Here is a 21,003-nt window from a genome sequence, read left to right on the forward strand (position 1 = left end):
GATTAGAGTAGGTAGGTTTGGTTTGTTGTTAACATGCCAGCTGTTTCTTATTTTATATATTTTGTCAACAACATCTCATTTCATTATCGGTAACAGCAGAAAGACCTGACAATGCAGTAATAATACTAAAGACTTAAGACAATGAAATATTGTTTCGGTAATGTTAAAGTGAAAGATTCTAGTATCCTAAAAAATACTTTTTATTTTTCTAAATGCTGCTTTACTGACAGACCAACACGTGACAGACATAATATAAAATGTACTAGAAAAAAGTGTTGGACAACCATCTAGCCCTATTCAAGTAGTATTCTCTGGGACTGCTTTTACTGTGCGTGACCTGTGTTGGGATATCTACAAGACTGCAGCATGTCTTGAGCTGGTCTCCCTTTCACTCTTCCTACAAATATGACACCTGACTATCACACCAAGCTCTCTCCTTCCAGACATGGTGTCGAACTTGACTGATGACTTGACCAGTTCCACCTGCTCCCATTGGTCATTTGCAAACCAGATACACCAGACTGTGCATTTGGATTCTCCATACCAGGGGTGGTCCAATCCTTTTTTTTTTTTGGCTTCTAAACTACTTATCACACCAAAAAACGAATTAAGTGCCTGCGATATGCGTATGATTTTAGCAAGACAAAAATTGAAACAAAATGCAGGAAATATTTTAAGCTACAAATAAAAGCATAAGAAGGACCTGCTTTTTTTTAAAACAGTTCTGTTAAAGCATTTTTTTTTCTTTTCATCTCTGCAAGTTAATTTTAGCTCAATACTTCATGAGCATGGCCCTGAGTCCTGCTAGAACTGATGAAATGTGTGCAGGTTCTACAGTAATGTAAAATCACTTGTCAAATTGCTTGTGCCATAATTGCCTTGCATCAATTTGTTCTGTCCTTTGTCATATGCTTTTAGAAGGGAAGACGATGCGAGACGATGCATGGCTGGTTTTATTATCTGTTTCCTAATAAACCGATTTCTTCTTGATTCTTCTTTATTTATAACTTTCAGTGCTAATGTCTTTAAAAGTAACTTTTGCTACACTGTGGTTCTGAACAGTTCTGGTTTCATGAAGGGTGAGTCTTTTACAAATTTACTGCAAATGATTAAATATTGGATTATTCTGAAATATGCACGGAGTGGTAATTGGCATGGTGGCAATACTGGCTTGATGAGTTTCAGTAAGAAGAGTTGTCATTTAAAAAGAGCCATTGTTTGGATTTCACAATTGTTTTCTATGTTTCTTAAAAGATTATATCATGAATACAAAGCACAGCTTCATCACATCATTGAGCATGATTCAGCAAAACCTACGTGTCCAAATATTCTTGAGATGAAACAGATACAAATCAAAAATGAGCTCCATAATTCATATTTTGTTTATTGTTCATTGTCACACAAACAGGTGGGTGGTATGGGCTGAAGATTGCTTGATAAATCACTTTTTCCTCACGCATTGAGCTGAAAAAAATTGAGATGCAGAACGATCTGTATTCATTCTGAGATTTAAACATATTGTTGGATTTTGGATTCTTTGAGAATTTTGCACATTGTGTTGTTACAGTACACCTGCTTGTTTCGTGCTATATTTAAGTGCTTGCAGAAGTAGCTACTTTATTTGAAGTCAGCACATCACATGCTTTGTGTTCTCGTTATTAAAGGCCCACAGAAGGTAGTTGACAGTAAAGCGGATAGGAGCTAAGAGTTTGAAAGGGTGCTGACAGTGGAAGCATTTGCAGTTCAGACTCCAACCAGGAAAACAAGGACCAATACATCAAGTGTCTTTATAGATTGGCAAACGACATCTACTGGTTGGTCAGTGATTGAGTAGTGACAACTAAACAGCGTCAAAGAACCTGCAAACCAACCCTTAGTATTTTGCACCTTTAGTGGCTTTAAAAGGAAAACTTTTTTATGAATACACAGTATGCTTTTTTCTTTTCATTCCTAATACTGTATGATATACACTAATTATACAGTTTGCCTTTATTTTCCTTCACAAACATAATCTCATAGAAGCCTGCCAAAGTAGCACAGCTAGCCTGAATAGCAGAGTGCCTTTCCCACTGACAGCCAAAGGCCTCGGCCAATCAGAGCCCGGTAAAGGAGGACCATTCTCCCTTCTTCAGATTGCAGAGTGTTCCAGTGTCAGTGTGAGAATAATCAGAGAGAACTGAGTCTCTCTTATGCATCAACTTGCATTGGATTTGTAATCACCCCACACTGAACGCCGCCAGGAACAACAGATCAATTTGAAGACAAAAAAAGAAAAGAAGACAAGAAAAAGAAAAAAAGAAAGAATCACTGAACATTTTCAAGAATGTATAATTCCATCTGCTGTTTCATCCTGTCCGGACTCTTTGCGATGCTCCTCTTCCCAGGTAATTGCACATTTTAAAATTTAACACGTGTTATGCCTTCATGTCCAATATGTCACAAGCTGGAGGTGTCCACAATTCTTATTTTATGTTTACAGACAGGTTGTCTTTTAATAAATTGCGAGTAGTACTTTACGCTTTCAATGCAACAGAGAAAGAGAGATGGACGGAGTTGCCTATGAAACAATTGAGTACATAAAATACATGTGGTCAAGTCGTTCTGGCTCTCCCACTGTAGGGCTACAGAGACACAACATTTTGAAAACAGTTAATAAAACAGTTTCATGCTGTGACATTAAATGCAGAGCTTCATGAGAGTGAGTGGGTTGCTTCTGTGAAAAAGCTGTACAGTTTAATATTAATACTTGAATTTTAATCTCCTTGGGGGAAAAGCTGAGCTGAAGACTGATTGGTCAAACAATTAAAGGTTGTATCTTGGGAACCACTGGTCCAATTAGCATTAGACTGTACCAGTATATGCTGTTGATGGAGGTCATGGTGACCTGTCTGTCATGCTGCTTACTCCTGCCTGGTGCAAATAAAGACTGAACCTTTGAACCCACTTGTCAGATTTTCATGAAACTGTCCATGCCCATTTGACACGAAGTTCTTGAGCCACTTTTGATTACAATATAATGGCACCTGTGTTTGTAAGATCCGTGGTGAAGAATTGTTTGAGGGATAAAACATATGAATTACCTTGACTTTAGGAGCAATAATGAATGAAATTATGTTAGGTGGTACAGGGTTGATAGAGTTCTAAAGTCACTGTACCATGATATATTTACAACACCCACTCAGTCACTCTGCTCCTGTGACCTGAGGCTGCTTACTGCCAAGTGAATGGGTTTTCAGAGCCTTTTAACTCCCAACAATCTAGAATCATCTGTCCATATCCATAGGGGACTCCTACTCAGTGACTACTGTGTGTTCAGACCCAGACTGGAAACTGATGGGTAATTAGGTTTACTCTGCCTGAGATTATCAGGTGAGTGTTGATGTGACTTGGGAACTGGAAAAGAAGATAACCTTATGAAGTTGTTTGTTGTTTTGTTTTTTTCCAATAATAATCTGTTGCTACGGGGATGTCATGTGGGGTATTAACTGGGTATAATGAATATTGATTCTGCTGCTATGCCTTTGAATCACATGACGCACACTGCGATCATTGCGCTAGGCTGAACACTTCACATCGATTCAGCTCCCAGGTGATGGCTTGGAAACTTGTGGAAATGCACTGAGTTATTAAATACTGAAGTATTTGAACTACTGCAAAATGAAGCGTATATTTAGTTTAAGCCCTGGAAAAAAAAGGATTATTTTTCTGTACCTGAAATGAATCCTCCCATGTTTTGAATGAATAATAATTAATATTAAAAACCCAGCAAGACTGCATGTAATTTATCATTATCAATGTTATAATGAGTATCAGGAATTTTATGAATCACAGTACAACACATTCATACTAGAGCAACGCAAAATGCCACTGATTTTACATATGGGCGTAAGTTTTGTTGATGTAAAAGCTTTGATCCGGGCATAATTAAGTCTGGGGCAGTTTTTTAAAGGCCTGTATTTATGAAATTAATGTATTGTTATTTGTAATTCTTTTGTAATAGAATGTCTTATTCGTGTATATCTATTTTAGGTGGTACTCATAGAAATGAGACCAGGGTTGATTTGTGTAAGCGAGTCCCTTATAAAAATATATGCTGTGTTTCCCACAATGTTGTGTCCCAAAGTACACTGTAATTACATTGTAATAACACATCAATTACGCATATAGTTGTGTAGTTGCAATGCAACCACTCACTTAATTTCAAAATTAAACGTTGACAGCTGCAAGCATCTTTGTAACCAAGATACATACAAGGTTGTGCATATGTAAAATGTAATTACTATGTAACCACTATTACAGTGTCGTTAGAGACTCAATGTAAAGTGTTAACATCCTTTTAATTTACTTACACAGCAGGGAAACCACAAATATTGGTGTGATCTTTCATTGCCCCGAGCAAGCCTTCAGTCTACCCTGGAGGGGAGACAAGTTCAGGCTCTTATCCTGTCCTAGGCCCATGGTCCATTTAGGTGTGTGTGTGTGTGTGTGTGTGTGTGTGTGTGTGTATGCCTGGACATCAACTATTAATCTGGGGAGTTCCTAAACTCCTATGGCTTTGTTTCCTCAGTAGATTAAGATACGGGAAATGCCTTTTTGGTTAACTTTTCAAAATCAAGCTATGTGTGAGTGCTGGTAGGTCTCGGTTCTGTTACAAGATGACAATTGCCACATTTAGAAATAAAACTGCAGCAATTTTGCAAGCAGCCTTTTTGGCGAGGGGGAAGGGGGGTGGGCAAAGTCTGGCCAGGCAGGGAGGTGGAAGTAGGTGGTGATGCTTCTCAACTCCTATGAGAATGGTCCCTCCAGGGTAAAGCTGTGGCACACTGGGGGGGGGGGGGGCATTTTTAAATGCTGCCTCTATCTGTGCTGGGTCTGCTATAATATGGCAAGCCAAATGATCAGTTAGATATCCCAAATGGTATTTTAAGATATCTTGAAATATTTAGAGATATCTGTAAATCATTTGCAGATATCTTTAAATGAATATGAGATATCTATAAATAAACACTTTTGAAGATATATTAATTTAGTTTAATTTAATAAAGATATCCCAATTTGTTTACAGATATCTTTAAATAATGTTTCGCTAGCATGGTAGGCCAAAATGTCATTTAGAGATATCTCAAAATAACTTCACGTTCATTTAGAGATATCTCTAAATCATTATGAGATATTCTGAAATAGCTTCCTGTTATTTAGAGATATCTCTAAATCATTACGAGATATCCTGAAATAGCTTCCTGTTCATTTAGAGATATCTAGAAATAACTTCCTGTTCATTTAGAGATATCCCTAAATAATTTCATTCAATATATCTTGAAATGACTTCCTATGAAAATGCTCTATGTTTTGAATGGACTTCCTGTCCATTTATTTAAAAATATCTCTAAAAGAACAGGAAGTTATTTAGAGATATCTTTAAATGATTTAGAAATATCTTCAAATGATTTAAAGATATCTGAAAATCCATTTTAGATATCTCATTTAAAGCTCCATTTAAATATCATTTTTAAAATGATTTAGCGATATATATAAATTAATTTGAAATACCTCTAAATGATCATTTGGCTTGGCATGCTATAAGCACTTGTATAATCTAACAAGGGTTTGGACAGGAATTATAAACATGTTTCACATGGGTGGGGTGTAGGGCCACCACACAAAGCCAGGATGGCACTAATCTTGGAGGGATATGTGACAATTCCTCAAACACTCATTCCTTTAAGGAAGTTGACCGTTTCCTTTTGATAATCATCAGTAATTTTGCCTTTTATGGAAAGATGCTTTCAGCTGAGAGCATACAACCTGCTTCCAATCTGCTGTCTTGCATATTGTGACTGAAAGTAACCTGCAGCAGCTCTATATAATTATTTCTAAAATATAATACAGAGCAGGGATTCAGTTTGCAAACCTCATTGAGGAACAGAAAATGTTCACAAAAAACATGCTCTGCATAAAGCTGGTGCAAAGAGATCCTCAACTCTGATCCACAGAAAGGCTGCGTCTTGTAAAAACATTTGAAGCCTTACAAAATAAGAATGTCTTTGTGTGTTATTTTAAAAGGCTCAGACATATATACACACTACACAAACTTCAATAGACATGCTTTAAAAAACAGTATTGCACAAAAGAGAGCTTTTCATTCAGCCAGCAACCCTTTGTCAACACACACAAGCAAATGCCACCAAAGCATGTCTGGGTATTAGTACTAGGAAAGTGCCCCGGAATGGCATCAAATACATTTCCCAGGCGCTGTGTAATTGGCTGTGCATAATGAAACTTACTTTTGGAGCTCAACCTTGAACCTCAGACAGCAATTGCGCTTTAGCTGCCAAAATTGAGCTCTTCAGTTATTTTGCTAAATAAATATCATACCACTCACAACCTAATCTCCTTGGCTTATTATTCTCACCAAAACTGTGGATCCATCAAATTGCCAAGAGACACGTTGTAGGTCTTGTTTGAGGGTCTAACAATATAATTTTATTCTGCTACCTCTTGTCTGCCGTGTATTCTTCTCTGTAATGCTAATGTCATATTTATAGTTATTGAAATTCATGGCTGCACAGCTGTGGACTTGTGCAAGTAAACACAGAACACTCATGAAGACCTTCTTCAGTAATGTGATGTGTGGACAAGGGCATTGTTTTACATTGCATGGATTACATTTTTTTTTTTATTTCAAATTGTGTTTAGTTATTTGCCAAGTTACTGATTGCTTATACAGAGAAAGGACACTAAATATGACTCTTGGTCTGTAATGGATTATAATTTGTATACGTTTTTTTTCCACATCTAGCAGTGTTATAGGATATGGGCGGCAGTGTGGAGTAGTAGTTAGGGCTCTGGACTCTTGACCGGAGGGTTGTGGGTTCAATCCCAGGTTAACCCACAATCCCAGGTTACACTACTGCTGTAACCTTGAGCATGGTACTTTACCTAGATTGCTCCATTAAAAACCCAACTATATAATGAGTAATTGTATGTAAAAAATAATGTGATATCTTGTAACAAAGTTTCCCTGGATAAGGACGTCTGCTAAAAAATAAGAATTGAGTAACCCACAGTATTTCCCCCAGTATTTTACCAGGGTACAGTATATCCATTCTAACATGGATAATAACCTTTCATGAAGGGCACTGGTGGTCTATACATCTCAACTCTCTGAATAATAGACAGGTGACTGGGTGGCCCGATGTTAATGAACTAGACTTCCATCTCTGGAGGCATGGGTGCGAATCTGGCTTGGGTAACAATGAAATGGGTTTAGTCCCAGTGGAAATTATTTATTCATGAGTGAAGCTAACTGATGGATCTTGTTATTCTCACTAGTGGGAAATGTGTCGCTAGAGTTTTAAAACTAATAGTCTGTGACTGTAGAGGCTTTTTTTTTTTTTTTAACAGAGGCCACTTTTAAAATAAAAACTGAGAACATTTTAAAAAAGAAAATAGTCTACTGTTGATTTAAAATTATCCTTATTACATTTTTTACAGCACTAAAAAAAAAGACCATCCTGGACTATTTGGAACCCTGTTTGTAGAATCAATTAGCATTGTACAATCTGTTACATTATATTGTTCGTGCGGCACCTGTCATCTTTAAATCTTTGCTTGCTGTTGCTTTTTTCTGCGCTGACAACCTGCACAGGGGAGGACCGGATGGGAGCCTTCCTGTTTGTAAAAGGATGGAGACACCAAGCAGCTGTCTGGAGTGTTGCCTTCTTCATTTGGCAAGCCCGGGCCCTGGCATGAAATCTCCAGGCTTTGTGTTGGCTGCTGCCCGTTCTCCTTGATTACCCTGGTTGTCCCATGGTCTGGGCATTCAGCCGACATAAGCACAGCATGACAGTGCACTGACTTTGTAGAATGTCAAAATCTCCACTGAAATGGCATGTTTACAGAGAAGAGAAAAAAATACAACGGAAAAATAGCGGCCATCACTCTGGCAACGACTTAAAATAAAAAGAAGAAATATATATATTGTTTTGGCATGTGTTTCAGTTTAGTGTTCCTATTTAAAATATATATTTTGCAAAACATAAAACAACATAAACAGACTTTTCGACAGATCATCTTTAATTAAAACTTCTGTTTTAACATGTTTATGCAACAGAATATGAGAAGAATTTAGATTTTGCAAAATTAAATTAGAATGTCTTTGTGCTACAGGCTTTTTTTCTTTTTAAATGGAAACTTTGGGTGCATGCTTTTCTGCTCCATGGAGCACAGCATTCCCAGGGCCCCTTCAAATGATGTCACAGGGCAGATGAAGCAGCTGAATTTTGCTCCCACATTACACGTGGCAGTGTCAATTCACCATCCTAAAGTCACTGGAGGAGAAAGAAAAAAACAAATATAGGCAATGTACCATTCTGCTGACACATAAACTAATTTGAGGCTGTTAATAAATGCCTGAGTTTCATATTTCTGCATGCTGACGCTTATTTTCTTTCAGTGTCTGCTAGTGATGTCAATCCCTAGGCAGGTATGCAACCAGCTACAGGGGACAAGGATGCCACCGTAATTCCTTGTGATATCATATAATTAGTTCTATAAATAACTTCGTTATGTTTTTTAAAGTTCTTCCAAACGATGCAGTTCATATTCTAAAAAGCAGTAAATTGTGTAAGACTGGTAAATTTACATCGAGTGGTGCAGCTGTGATCATGTCTTATATAAAAATGGCCCATTTACATACAGTACAATAACTCTGCATTTTAGCAGCTGTTCACAAAATGTTTTGGTGAAATTGTTCTCAACATAAAAACTAAGACTACTGGGGGAAACTTGTTTCCTACACTCTGGAATCAAGGAATAATCCAGCTTATACAAGGAAATGGTTTTATTTCTGAAGCAGTGATGTATTTCATTACATAGCATTTCAAATGTGGCATCTTTGAACCCAGCACCTCAAATGTGTTATCTTTGAACCTGAAATTCAGGGGAAAAAAAATTCTGAGGCACCGATTCTATAATCCTTTTAATCACAAACAGTATTAATTACAGTACTCTGTACAAGTTACTGTAATCATGATGTAATAAACATAGTTTACTCTTTCACTATCATTATCCTGTAAAGATGATCATTAAACTCATAACACAAGTAATTAAGTTGTTACCAATCAATACTAAAATAATTACATTATAACGTTGCATTCGATTATAATATGTACCCTGTAGCTGAACACGTTACCACTGTTTCTTTTGTTTGAAAACCCTTTAGAAAATGTAAACAAAGGGTGCGTTACATGCTTCTCTGCTTTGCAACAGCATTTCCTAATGCAATCCATTGATGTGAAGTACGTTTTAAAACACTTACAGAAACACAGCTTGGCAATATGAAGGGCACTCAGACACCCCTCTCTGGTGCAAAATGAATACTCTGCAACCGTATTGAGGTATTTCACTTTGTAAGTATGTAGCTATGTTGTCCTATAAAACATAGCCCTGGCACAGGCTGACTGCTCGGTTCGCCATTGGAGGTTTTAACTGCAGGGACACTATAAAACCAACTTGTCACTGGGGGTAGATGAAATATAAAAAAATAACAATAAAGCACTGCTTTATGACATGTTAATGTTCTACAGCGACAGTCAAATAATCCAGAGGGGAACATTATCTGTACAGCTTGTGCTTTAAATGAAGGGCCTAACACAAGAGCTGCAAACACAGGGGTGTGTTTAGGTAGTGTCTTCTTGTGTATTTGAAAAGATGGATTGCTCATTGCAGATTGCAGTCCAATAACCAGGCATGATTTTACCTGCAGCAGCGGAACATGAGTGAATGTGATCTGCAAGCTGTTGGAAGTAAAACAGACATTTTAAAAGGGAATCATATTTAATATGTTTTGCCAGGCTTGCTCTAGACTGGGTGGCAAACAAGACGATTGCATCAGTTAACGCTGATATTTCATGCCCAATATAAGTTTCCCTTTGAGTCCAAACCCTTAATCTCTCGGCCACCCTGGTCTGTCAACAAATTCCACCCCCACAAAGTTTGCTTCCTGACCTTTAAATAGTTCCAAAAATATAACATAACAAGTGGGCAAGTCGTTTTGAAAACACTGTTTTAAAAGTTTAGCACCAGAGAGCCTCCTGGTGCTAAATTAATTTAGTCACCTGTCTACTATAGCCCACATACCTTTTTAACTTTCTGATTTAATTGAAAATTGGGTAAAAGTGTGCTGCGAAGACATGTTTGCAACCAGTTTCTGCAGTTAAGTAGTCCAGACCCAATGAGAAACTATAATCATCTGTGGTTGCTAAAGAATAAAAAAATAAATAAACATGTCTACTGGTGTCGGAATGTAATGTTGCTGGTGCTATATAAGGTAATCTGGTGCTAGAATCTAGCACCATAGCTCTAAATATGCACCACAGCAAAAGGGGTGAGGGATGTATTATAGGTAAAGGCTGTATTTTTTTCATGGTTATCACAGATTCCATGATTTCCGTGAAAATTAATTATTATTGCCTTTCCCTTGCCTTGGTTTTTAGAAGCGGTCTGCTTTAGTGATATTTGAAATGGAGAGTTTAATCGATAAATCCTTATAAACAGCTCTTCTCGAAAGCCTGTATTAACTGATAAGTAAGCTCTTTCCAAAACAGCATTAAAGAACAATAGGGAGAAAACAAGCAGCAAGAAAAGGGGAACATCAGGAGCAGCCACCAATAAAATCCAGCCCTGCACTTGTGTGATTAATATTAAAATAAGATTTCTGTGATTAAACAAGACGAACATTGAAACGTGGAAGAGGATTGTTCATTACGTCTAAGATTTGAACAGATTTCAATAAACGTGCATCTCTGTCACTTAATTTGCTTTAACCGCTCTAAATTAAGTGAAAATTGATTTAAAGCAGGATGAGACTGTTTTTTGCTACAGCTTTTTGTGATGTTTAATTTGATGATAGATACTAGGTGACACTAGCTTTTTACCTCTGGAGATCCCCTCCATATTTCCACTGCCTGAAATGCATCATGTTTTGAAAACTTGATTGTGAATAAAGTGAATGGCAGTCACATGGTATAGTGACGCTCACTGATCGCACATTATTTCGGTAGTGTGGATAGTGTATTAGTGGTCTCCCCACAGTACTTCCTACCCACTGAAAGGGAGCATGAGTCAGGGGCTTCAGACCAGTCTGACTCTTGCTTTGAACTGTATCGACATGCTTCCAGGAAGTTGTCCAAGATCTTGTTTTGCGTTTAGTTGCATTTCCTTCTGGTCTTCTGGTCTTCTCCTTTGAGTTGTTTTTGTTGTTGTACAATGGCCAATCTTTTCACACAGGCTTTCTGAGCGCTATTAAAAGGATGCCCTTGAATCGTGGCGGGACCAATGAACAGAAGATGCAATTACAGTGGAAAACAAATACAGCCAAACACAAAGAAGTGTTTGATGTGCTGTAGTGAATCCAAGCTGAGTCTTTGATCACAAGGACGCAAGGGTCTTGTTCTAAAGAGTGGCCTGGGGCTAAAGGTTTTACAGCAATGAGATCTCAAAGTTCCGCTGAAGCCACCAGTGCTGTTTTTTTTGCATCAGTACAGAAGATTTGTGTGTGTTACTGACCCTGCAGAAATTTGGAAAGGTATTGAAAAGGTGTTGTAATGTGCTACAACACTATTCATTAGTCCTCTGGGACTAGCTGTTCCACCTCAGGGGTCTATCCTGGACTGGAGAACAGCATTTCCCCTTAATTATGATAAAAACAAATTGCACTTGTATAGAGCCTTTCACGGGGAGGCTATTTTACAGACGTGTCGACTCTAAGTAAAGCCATGAAATGCAACACTGAATAAAAAATGTTTTGAGCAATCTTTTAAATCAGGTGAAGTTTCTCTTCTTTCTCTTGGAAGTGCATTGGTCTATTTTAATGCTCTACACCAGGACAGACCTTAATACCTCTAAAATGCACAAGTATTTTATTTTGTATATAGTAATATTATTAAATGGGGAAATGAATTGCCCTTTGTGGGAAAACACCAGTGGGTGTAAAAGAAACAATTGGCTTGGTCGTGGGATCAGAGGACGCCCACTGAACCTTCAGTTCTCTTCAGCTGTGTGTGGAATTGCTGCTCTGAGGGAACATAATTAGACATTCTAAATTAGACATTGGGGGTAAAGTAATTGTGCGCTGTAAAAAAAAAAAAAAAATTAAAATAGACCCCATATTGTCTTTGTAAATGGTTTAATGCTTGACAATATAATTTGAACAAGCAGGGGACTAGTTCAGCTCTTAATTGAGTTTGAAGCATATATTATGAAAGTGAGGACAGGCCTACCAGATTCATTCAGGCCCTTTGACTAATTAAATACCACACTTGACGAGGCACTTAAAAACTTCATGTGCTTTCAGATCCTTTTGGCTGTTCAATATGTTGCCATCAGCCAATCTAATGCACAGAAGGAGACACAAGTGATATTGAACAATACAATGATTTTGCTCTCATAAGGTTTAAAAGAGATCATCTGTTAGGATAGTCAAACCATATACTAAAAAAAAAAGAACTAGAGATAGAGAGAAAAGAATTGAGACACGGCAACATGCTTTGAACATTTTAATTGAAAATGAAGATGGTAATATAGATCCCTCACACCTTGGGTGAAGAAAGTAAAAACAGTTTAGCTTGTGTTTAAGCAGGATTGATGATGGTGGGGTCATACCCCAACTCTACGGAGTAGGTAGCACAACAGTATATAGTATAACATAATATACAGTGTGCCTAACAGTTGTATATCTTTACTGGCACCATAGCCATTTTAAGATTCTTGATTTTGCATCACTTGAAAGCCTGTCGGGATCCTCTAGTGTGCTTCAAATCCGCAAGGAACATTTCTGTTTATTCTGTTTTGCCATATTATTTTTGCTTGAGACATACCTTGAGCCAGAGAAGAAACATTTGCTCTAATCAACATTTGGGCTGATGGTTCAATCCAGAGAAGCTTGGATGGAAGCGTCAGTAACAAGCTGCCTCCGGGGCATTGATACGCATATTGTTTACTTGCGTCTGTCACCCAGGTCAACCCTGCTTTATCAAAAGCAGTGTGACATCGCGTAGCCAACCCGCATGACACCGGATCCTGCCCGGGTAGGTTCTGACCCAGGTAGATCATGCCAGTGTGAAAGGGGCTTTAGACACTAACCTTGCATAGGTGTGAATGGCCGAGGTACAGCTTGTCAAGTAGGCAGGGGGCAGGAATAAAGCAGATCAAGGAAGTTGCATTGTAGAGTTCATGTGATGTGAGAAAAAAGGTAAACCAAGCACTTTCACACTTTTCACACACACACACACACACACACACACACACACACACACGCACACACACACACACACACACACACACACACACACACACACGCACACACACACACACACACACACACACACACACACACACACGCACACACACACACACACACCGTTCAAGACAGTTTGGAAACCGCTTTTGGGATACTGTTTGAATATCACTATATTCCACTGAACTCCAGCAGAACCCTAATAAGGCTACATCGTTACAAACAATGTCAACACAACAGATCTATAACGAATGGTGATTCTGATGCAGTACCACGCTGGTACTATAAGCAAATTTCTCAAACTGTTCAATTACGGAGTGCAACAGTTAAATAATACTTACATATAGATTTTTGAAAATGTGCCGGTCTATATTAATATGCCATCTATTCATATTTGCTGCATCAACTATTGCAAAACATAATCACACAGCACACAGTCTAGCCATATCATTATTATTCTATCACAGCACTGGATAGACTCTTAACCATATTGTTTCATCTACATTGTAGTCTCCTATAATAGGGTAAAAGGTAATGGTAATGTGTTCTCCTATTAAGCCAGATTGGAAAGGCAGCAATTGTCATCCTGCTTGTCTTTAAGATAATACTGGGTTCTGTCATATTTTAATCTGCAAAATTCATTCCAGCTGTAGATGAGTCTAATACATCAATAAACATGTCTCTACAACAATCATGTTGGAGCATTAATGTGCGCAACATAAAACAAGAACGGTGTCTCTTTCCGCGATGCTTGCAAGCATCACAATGACTGATTGTTGAATATGCTAATTGGAAAAGACAATGGTGAAAGAAGCATTTACATTTCTGCAAAAAAAAAGGAGGTCTGTGTACAGCATGCTTAATAACTCCTCTCTCCGGCTGGGATTGACCTTGTGAAGGCCGTGGAGAGGGGAGTCTGTCAATGTACCGCCTTCCACTGTGGTTTTAGGAGATGGAAGATTTCTTTGTTGTGCAGTTAAAAGTGCAGCCTTCTGACTGCTGTCATTTGCCTCAAGCAGAAACCATTTGTTTTACCCGGCAGTGAGGCAAACTTGAGACTTAAAAAAAAGGAAGAGGCATGGTAGGAACACAGATCTGCCCTGTATTTGCTGCAGTTCATTTTTTCACACAGACTAGGCATGCATATTGAGTGAGGAGAATCTCAATGGAATTCTAAGCATTCATTCCGTTTCCAGGACAATATGATTCCAGGGAGCTTCACAATACTATTAATCTGGATTCAAACATTGCATAACAACATGATTCAGCCAGTGCAGTAGCTCTGAGTTTTTCATCTGTAAGCAGTATCCACAATAACTTTTCAAACAAGGCTTTGGACCCAGGTCATAATGATGCAAATCAAAACCACACAAGACAGCGAGATTGCACTCATGTGCATTAGAAACAAGCCTGGTTTAAAGGCTGGGATTCTAGCGATTAGCATTTCTGAGCAGACGTCTGATTTCTGCAGCAGCCAATAAACAGATTTGAGCAAAACAGGCATCACAGAGGTAACATGCTTAAAAGCTGCATGGTGCTATCATTGCGTTTCATTTTACACAAGACAGTTGTTTATTTTTTCCAAATTATGTTTTTTCTTGTACTGATTTTATAGCAAACATCAAACATGTAATATATTGAAACAATACTTGAAAAACATTGACAGTAAATGAATCAATAAATACAACTGCATAGGATTCAAATATTCATTCACATGCTATTCCTTTAAGTTTTATTATAAGAAAGGATAAAAAACTAATAACATTTTGGACAAAGGTTTAATCTAGAAGATGATTTACAGTGCAAACCTGAATATTTAACTTTTGTATTTGCTGTCTGTCATTTTAGTAACAGCCAGGACTATAATCCAGTTCAATTTAGCCTTTGGGGTTCAATCTGCATACAGTTTATGATGAAATAGGCCAACCAGTTTCTGGAATATTTTATGTTTCAATATAATTTTTTAAAAATATTTGTAGCATCACATCTAATTTCATATGGCCAGGGGTTTTTTTTATTATAAAATAACCACTTTACATCCTTTTAATTCCACCGAGGAACACATTTAGTGTTGAACCAAAGTAATAAACAAATCTATCCAGAAGGGAAGGCCATGATAGGTTTGCATTTGGCCAGTTTATGTAGTTTGAAGTTTTGAAAGCAATTGAACCTCCCTACCCCCCACATAAGCAAAAAAAAAAAAAAAATTAAAAAAAAATTAAATTAAAAAATCACTTCTAAATTGCATTGCATTCGTTTATTAAATAAAACAGACTACCTGTACAAAAAATCATGTCAATCTAATGAGGCCAAAAATGTAAATTACAGAGTGTGTTTCAACATAATCCCAGACTACTGTTATTAAAGTAATCAAGATAGGCTGGGTGAAGAGAAAGGAAACCTTTTAACACAACACACACACAGCTCTAATTATTTTAGATTTTTTTTATTTAAAAGCAAGCCTGTCAGCAGTGATTATTTCTGATTTTTTTGCTTTCTGTCTGTACTTTATTTTTTTAAACATAATGGGTAGTGGCTGCCGGCTGATTCTATTAAAAAGGATGCTTGCCACCCCCAGGAGTGTGTCTCTAGCATACTGATTTCATTGGAACTCTGGAAGCATGTAAGGACAAACACAGCTTTCCATGGCACTATAATATAGAGAAGTGGCCCATTTTGAAAACCTGGATGCATATGTCTTTTGATTGAGCCATTGTATTTCTCTGTCTTTGAGTTAGCGTAAGATCTTATCATGCATTTAAGTTAACTCTTCCATTCTGTGGCATGCACATCGTAACATATAGATCACTGATAACCATTAAATAATCATTATGTTTTATCTGTTTTGTTTTCATTGGCTTATGTGAGCCCTTAGATACGTTTACAATGGGAAAATGTGCACAGTACTTGTGTAGTTTTCCCATGCTTTTGCCATGGTTATACTATGCATTTATCATAGTGTACCCTTTTTTGCCATACCTTTCTGGGCTTTACAGATATTACCTATGCTTTACCATGCTTTATTACACTTTTCTATGGGAATCCTTTTAAAGGGAGTGTTGGGGTGTGTGTAGACATTGCAAAAAATGTACGATTGTTTGCCTTAAAAGAAAGAAAAAAGTAAATTAGAGTACACTTCTTACAGTAAATATCAAATGAAATAAATTCATGATATCTGAACTTAAACACAGTATCAGCTAGAAAGCAATTACAGTACATTACAGCAACACATTAAGTAAAAGCATACTTGAAACTGAACAAGTACTTTGGCCTTTTTTTTTTTTGTAATCTACCTGGAGCTTATTATTGTGATGCCTATAAAGAAAATGGCCATTTTCCCCCAAACTAGCAGCAAAGATATGCCTTGGAATGCACCCAGATGTGTCTGCAGCAGATGGTGTCAGGAAATGCAAGTCACACAGCCCTTGTAAATGTGTACAGTAAAGTGCCTATGAGGAGCTTGTCTGGGAAATGACAGGCTACTTCCAGAGCTATTTATTTTAATCAGTCCTGTTTTCTTTTCTGCTTATTCAACTTGACTAAAGGGACTGATTTGATCAACATCTATCTTGGCCCAATATGCCACAGCTGCCATTTTAGGGCAGTTTACAGCACTGGGGAAAAACACGGAATTGCATCAACCACCTCTTCATTGTTCTCCCAGTATTACCCCTAACAATAAGTGTTTGATGCATCCAGGTGGATTTCCCTGATGCCTTGCTCAAGATAATGCTGTATCATACAGTTCATACACTTTGAGAGTGTTGTACATTTGTAGACGCAAAGGGCCCAGTGCAGTTAAACATCAGTTCAACTACAAGGTATAATTTAAGACTCCCATTGCTTAGCAGATTCAGCTTTTAAAATTGGCTTAATTAGACACCTCAAGCACCTTTTATACAAGTAAGGCTTGCAGTAAAACCCAAAATGGCTTGAACTGCTATGGAATGGGAATGTAGTAATTTGTGGTAATTCCAATTTAGTGTGGTCCATATAGGATAAATGGTCAGGTTTATCGCAGTTTTAGAATTGTGGAATGAGGTAGAAGAACAACTCAAAGTCACCAGGGTACAATTCAATACCAATTAGTAAAGTAATAAACACATACTGGAGAGCCCCATGTACGTTAAGCTGTAGTAATATATCGACCGGCCTAAGCACAGATGTTTGCGGTCTCAGCCTGCGGCTTGCTAAGCGTGCTGTGGAGAAACAGCGGCAAGCTGACAACTTGTTCTTAAAGTCAATTATCAATGACAACTTTGTCAACATAAAGTACTTAAGTAAAAGTAACACAGCAGCTGCATCTCCAAATATATCATCAGGATCAAGTGCAACACACTGCACGTAGCAATTTCGTTTTTTAAATCTTTGTTTTGCATTTGCTTTGCTCTGTGGGAAATGCTGGGTATCGTTTTATAGTTGGCAGCTGAAGTGATTTACATGGTTGAGAGGCTTTGAGTCATGCTTTCTGATGTCTTAGATGTGCACTAAGTGGCTGCTGTTATGCTTCAACTTGGTTGGCTTGATATGAGAACAACAATGTTTTTAATTAAATTGGGAAAATACTGTTTCGGCTTTCCAAAAGCTTCTGAAAAATTGATTCTCAGCCAAACCATGATATTTACATGAAATATTGTATGACTTGGACTCATACCATTTAGACAGACTTGATCTCAGCAAAATAATATATTAATATATTATAATAAAATAATTTATTTTTTAATTGAATCAGTGTAACTTTGATAATCTTAGGATTTTCCTTACAGCATACCACCTGGAAGAAGGAATCTACGGCTACCTTGACTTGGTCTTGAATAGATAGACTGGGGTTTGAACTCAGCCCAGGATAAGATGCTGCTATTGGACACCTGCAGGGGCTGCTGCATTGTCCTTGGCTGGGCCCTTGCCGTTGGCTTATGCAGCTTGGTCACATCCGTTATTATTCAAGTAACTTTGCACCATAAGACGGTAAAAGGCCAAATACCACTGACGAAAACCTTTGTCTATAAACAAGTGCATCATGCTGCTGTTGTGAACAGAAATAGTAGATGGTGCTGATTTATCAAAAATCACTCCTGCGCCTTAACTAATACCCATGTTGCTTCATTATACCGCAATTAACCTCATAACTAGGGGGCCTATAATGAACTGGATCTACATTTTTATTTTGCAAACAAACGCTTTTGAAACCACTGTTTGAAGGTTAAGATCTAAAATACCACCGACAACTATTATAGCCTTAATTAAGAGTGTGACACACATATTTACTATGCATTAAATAACTATAGACAAGCCATCAAATAAGTTATCAAATTGAATTCAGAAAGCACTCGTTTAAATGTAAACAAAGTTGGCATTCACATTGTCTTGCCTTTGACAGCGTACCTATATATAAAAAACTTCTCTGGAGGAAAGCATATAATTCTGTTCTACAGACAAATATACCTTGGCTGGGGCTCTTCATGCTTACTTCAAGGATCTAGTTACTTACAGCAAAACTGATAATAAAAAAAAAAATGAAGCTGTACTTCTATTTTCAGAACCAGAAACATGAGTTGTTCAAAAACCTGTCAGGTAAGAATTCAGGAACTCAGTGACTTGACTCAAGCTGTCTCATTTTGTATTTAATGCTACCAACATCAAAGTAACTGTCTACTGCCAATTTCAAATAATACCATGTTTGAAGGGCTGGCAGACTTTTCAAGCTCCTGAAAAACAAATAATCTTATTTATAAGTGTCTATGAAAGACAAGTGAGACCACACTTCAATCATGTAGTGTATTTTCCTACTATGCTGAGCTTCAGCCTAGTAAAAAAACCAAAGATCATTAGTTCAAGGTGAGTGCATTTCAATGGTTAAAGTGATTCAATGAGCACAACATAGGAGATTTAACAGGGAACATTGTTACATTTCCCTTGCTATTTTACAGTGTTTGATCATGTTGAGTGGTGCTGAGTTCTGTTGCTCCAACATTGACGTTATCTATATTCAGTTAAGCTGCAATTTGGGTGTGTTTTATGAGCGTTTTACAGAACCAGGGAATTCATTACTTTTACGTATAATCCTGTGATGACCGCGCATCCAGAGTGATTCCTCAGTGCTGTAAAACACTAATACAACCTAGCTGTGGCTTAACCTGGTGGGTCAACTAACAAGTAATGTGACGTTTCTAACAGCCTCTTTTAAATCATCTTTGTTTTAAACATGGAATAATACCTGAGCAAAGGGCGATATGTTTCAGGTAAAACACTTACTGGCTTTGTGTTGGAACTGGGTCAATTCTGTATGCTCATGACTTATCTAAATGAAATGGGAGAACCATCAGAATAAAAAGAAAAGATTGTTAAAATGATACTGTGACCTTTGCAGTCACCAAGCTTTATCATGCAAATGTAGATTCAGAGACTGTAAAGTTTTTATTTTATTATTATTATAAATTGTAGAAATGATGATTTTTATTAAAATGAATCTCAATTTAGAAAAAGTTTGCAGAGGCTTCCAGTCACTAAACAAACAAATGAACAAGTTTTTGATATGAGACTTTTTATTATTAGATAAGTGGATATGGTTTTGTGCTTTCGAGTCTTTGTTTTATTGTGGTCCTTTACGATGTGATCATAAACAAACCATAAAGAAGAACGACGGGACACAAGGTTAATTGAATTTTGAGATGACTCATGTCAGCTGTTGTTGAAAGAACACAGTATACATATTGCAATGCTTATGGCATTTAATCCATCAATGTTAACATACTCTACTCTTTAGTTACTTCCATATAAAAAACAAACACAATAGTTTTCATTTGGGCTTTTTTGCTTCAATGCAAAGTTTTCTAAACATGGCATTATATCATATGTTAATGTTCTAGCCCTTCATCTTGAAATATTGAGTTTTGTGGTGGACACACAAAATCTCATTGGGCTTCTTGGCATACAGTGTCAAAAACAGGAACTAAGCTCATGGGACAAGGAGAAGCGTGAACATCCAGCTCAAACATGTTTTTCAGCATATCAGGAATATGATCTGCATTTGTGTGCTTGAGTAAATATGCAGAATGACTATTGCTGTCAACCACTTCAGAATGGAAGCGTACATGATGCATTAAAAACATAAACATAGGTCCAGGTTGGGCATTAAGAGATGAATGCATTTATCAAATAGCTATATTCTTTATCTCTTGAAAGTCTGTTTGTAGATGTGTTTTTTGAACTGATGTTTCCACAAGTAAAACTCAACATAATTGGAAAATAGTGTATATACAGCTATGGTCAAACATTTTGCATCACCTAGAATTTTAGGATTGAGTCATAATAATAAAAATAATAATAATAAAAAAAAAAACTATATGAACATAATTTAGATCTTTTATTTAACATCATGTAATCGAAGAAACTGCAAAATGACATTGTAAAAGTCTATTGGTAAGCCGTAACAGTAGTACAGTGGATCATGTTAGATTTTGAAATGTCACATTATGAAATAATTGAAATGTCAATTATGAAAACGTGTGTTATTATATCTCCTGACAATACTGTAGCGCAGGAGACGTATTAATCAGTTGGCACAAATTCTGTGGAGAAAAAAACTAAACCAAAAAACCCCAAACATTATTAATCAACTTGAACGATGCCATCTGTGATGTCTGGTGTCACTGAAAATTATGGATTCCTTTTGTAAGATAAACAGTTCTCATATTAAGCAGCTT

General features: G+C 37.1%; 1 protein-coding gene across 1 annotated transcript in view; it reads left to right on the forward strand.

Annotated features, from left to right (window-relative positions):
* Positions 1 to 2,140: 2,140 nt before the first annotated feature.
* LOC131707293 (opioid-binding protein/cell adhesion molecule-like) overlaps positions 2,141 to 21,003 on the forward strand; it is a 356,578-nt gene continuing 337,715 nt past the window's right edge. Inside the window, exon 1 of the mRNA XM_059009673.1 lies at positions 2,141 to 2,384. Within this exon, the coding sequence (XP_058865656.1) occupies positions 2,324 to 2,384 (61 nt within the window). The 5' untranslated portion in view covers positions 2,141 to 2,323. The remainder of the gene's footprint in view (positions 2,385 to 21,003) is intronic.

This window comes from Acipenser ruthenus, chromosome 39, assembly GCF_902713425.1.
Source record: "Acipenser ruthenus chromosome 39, fAciRut3.2 maternal haplotype, whole genome shotgun sequence".
Lineage (NCBI taxonomy): Eukaryota > Metazoa > Chordata > Actinopteri > Acipenseriformes > Acipenseridae > Acipenser > Acipenser ruthenus.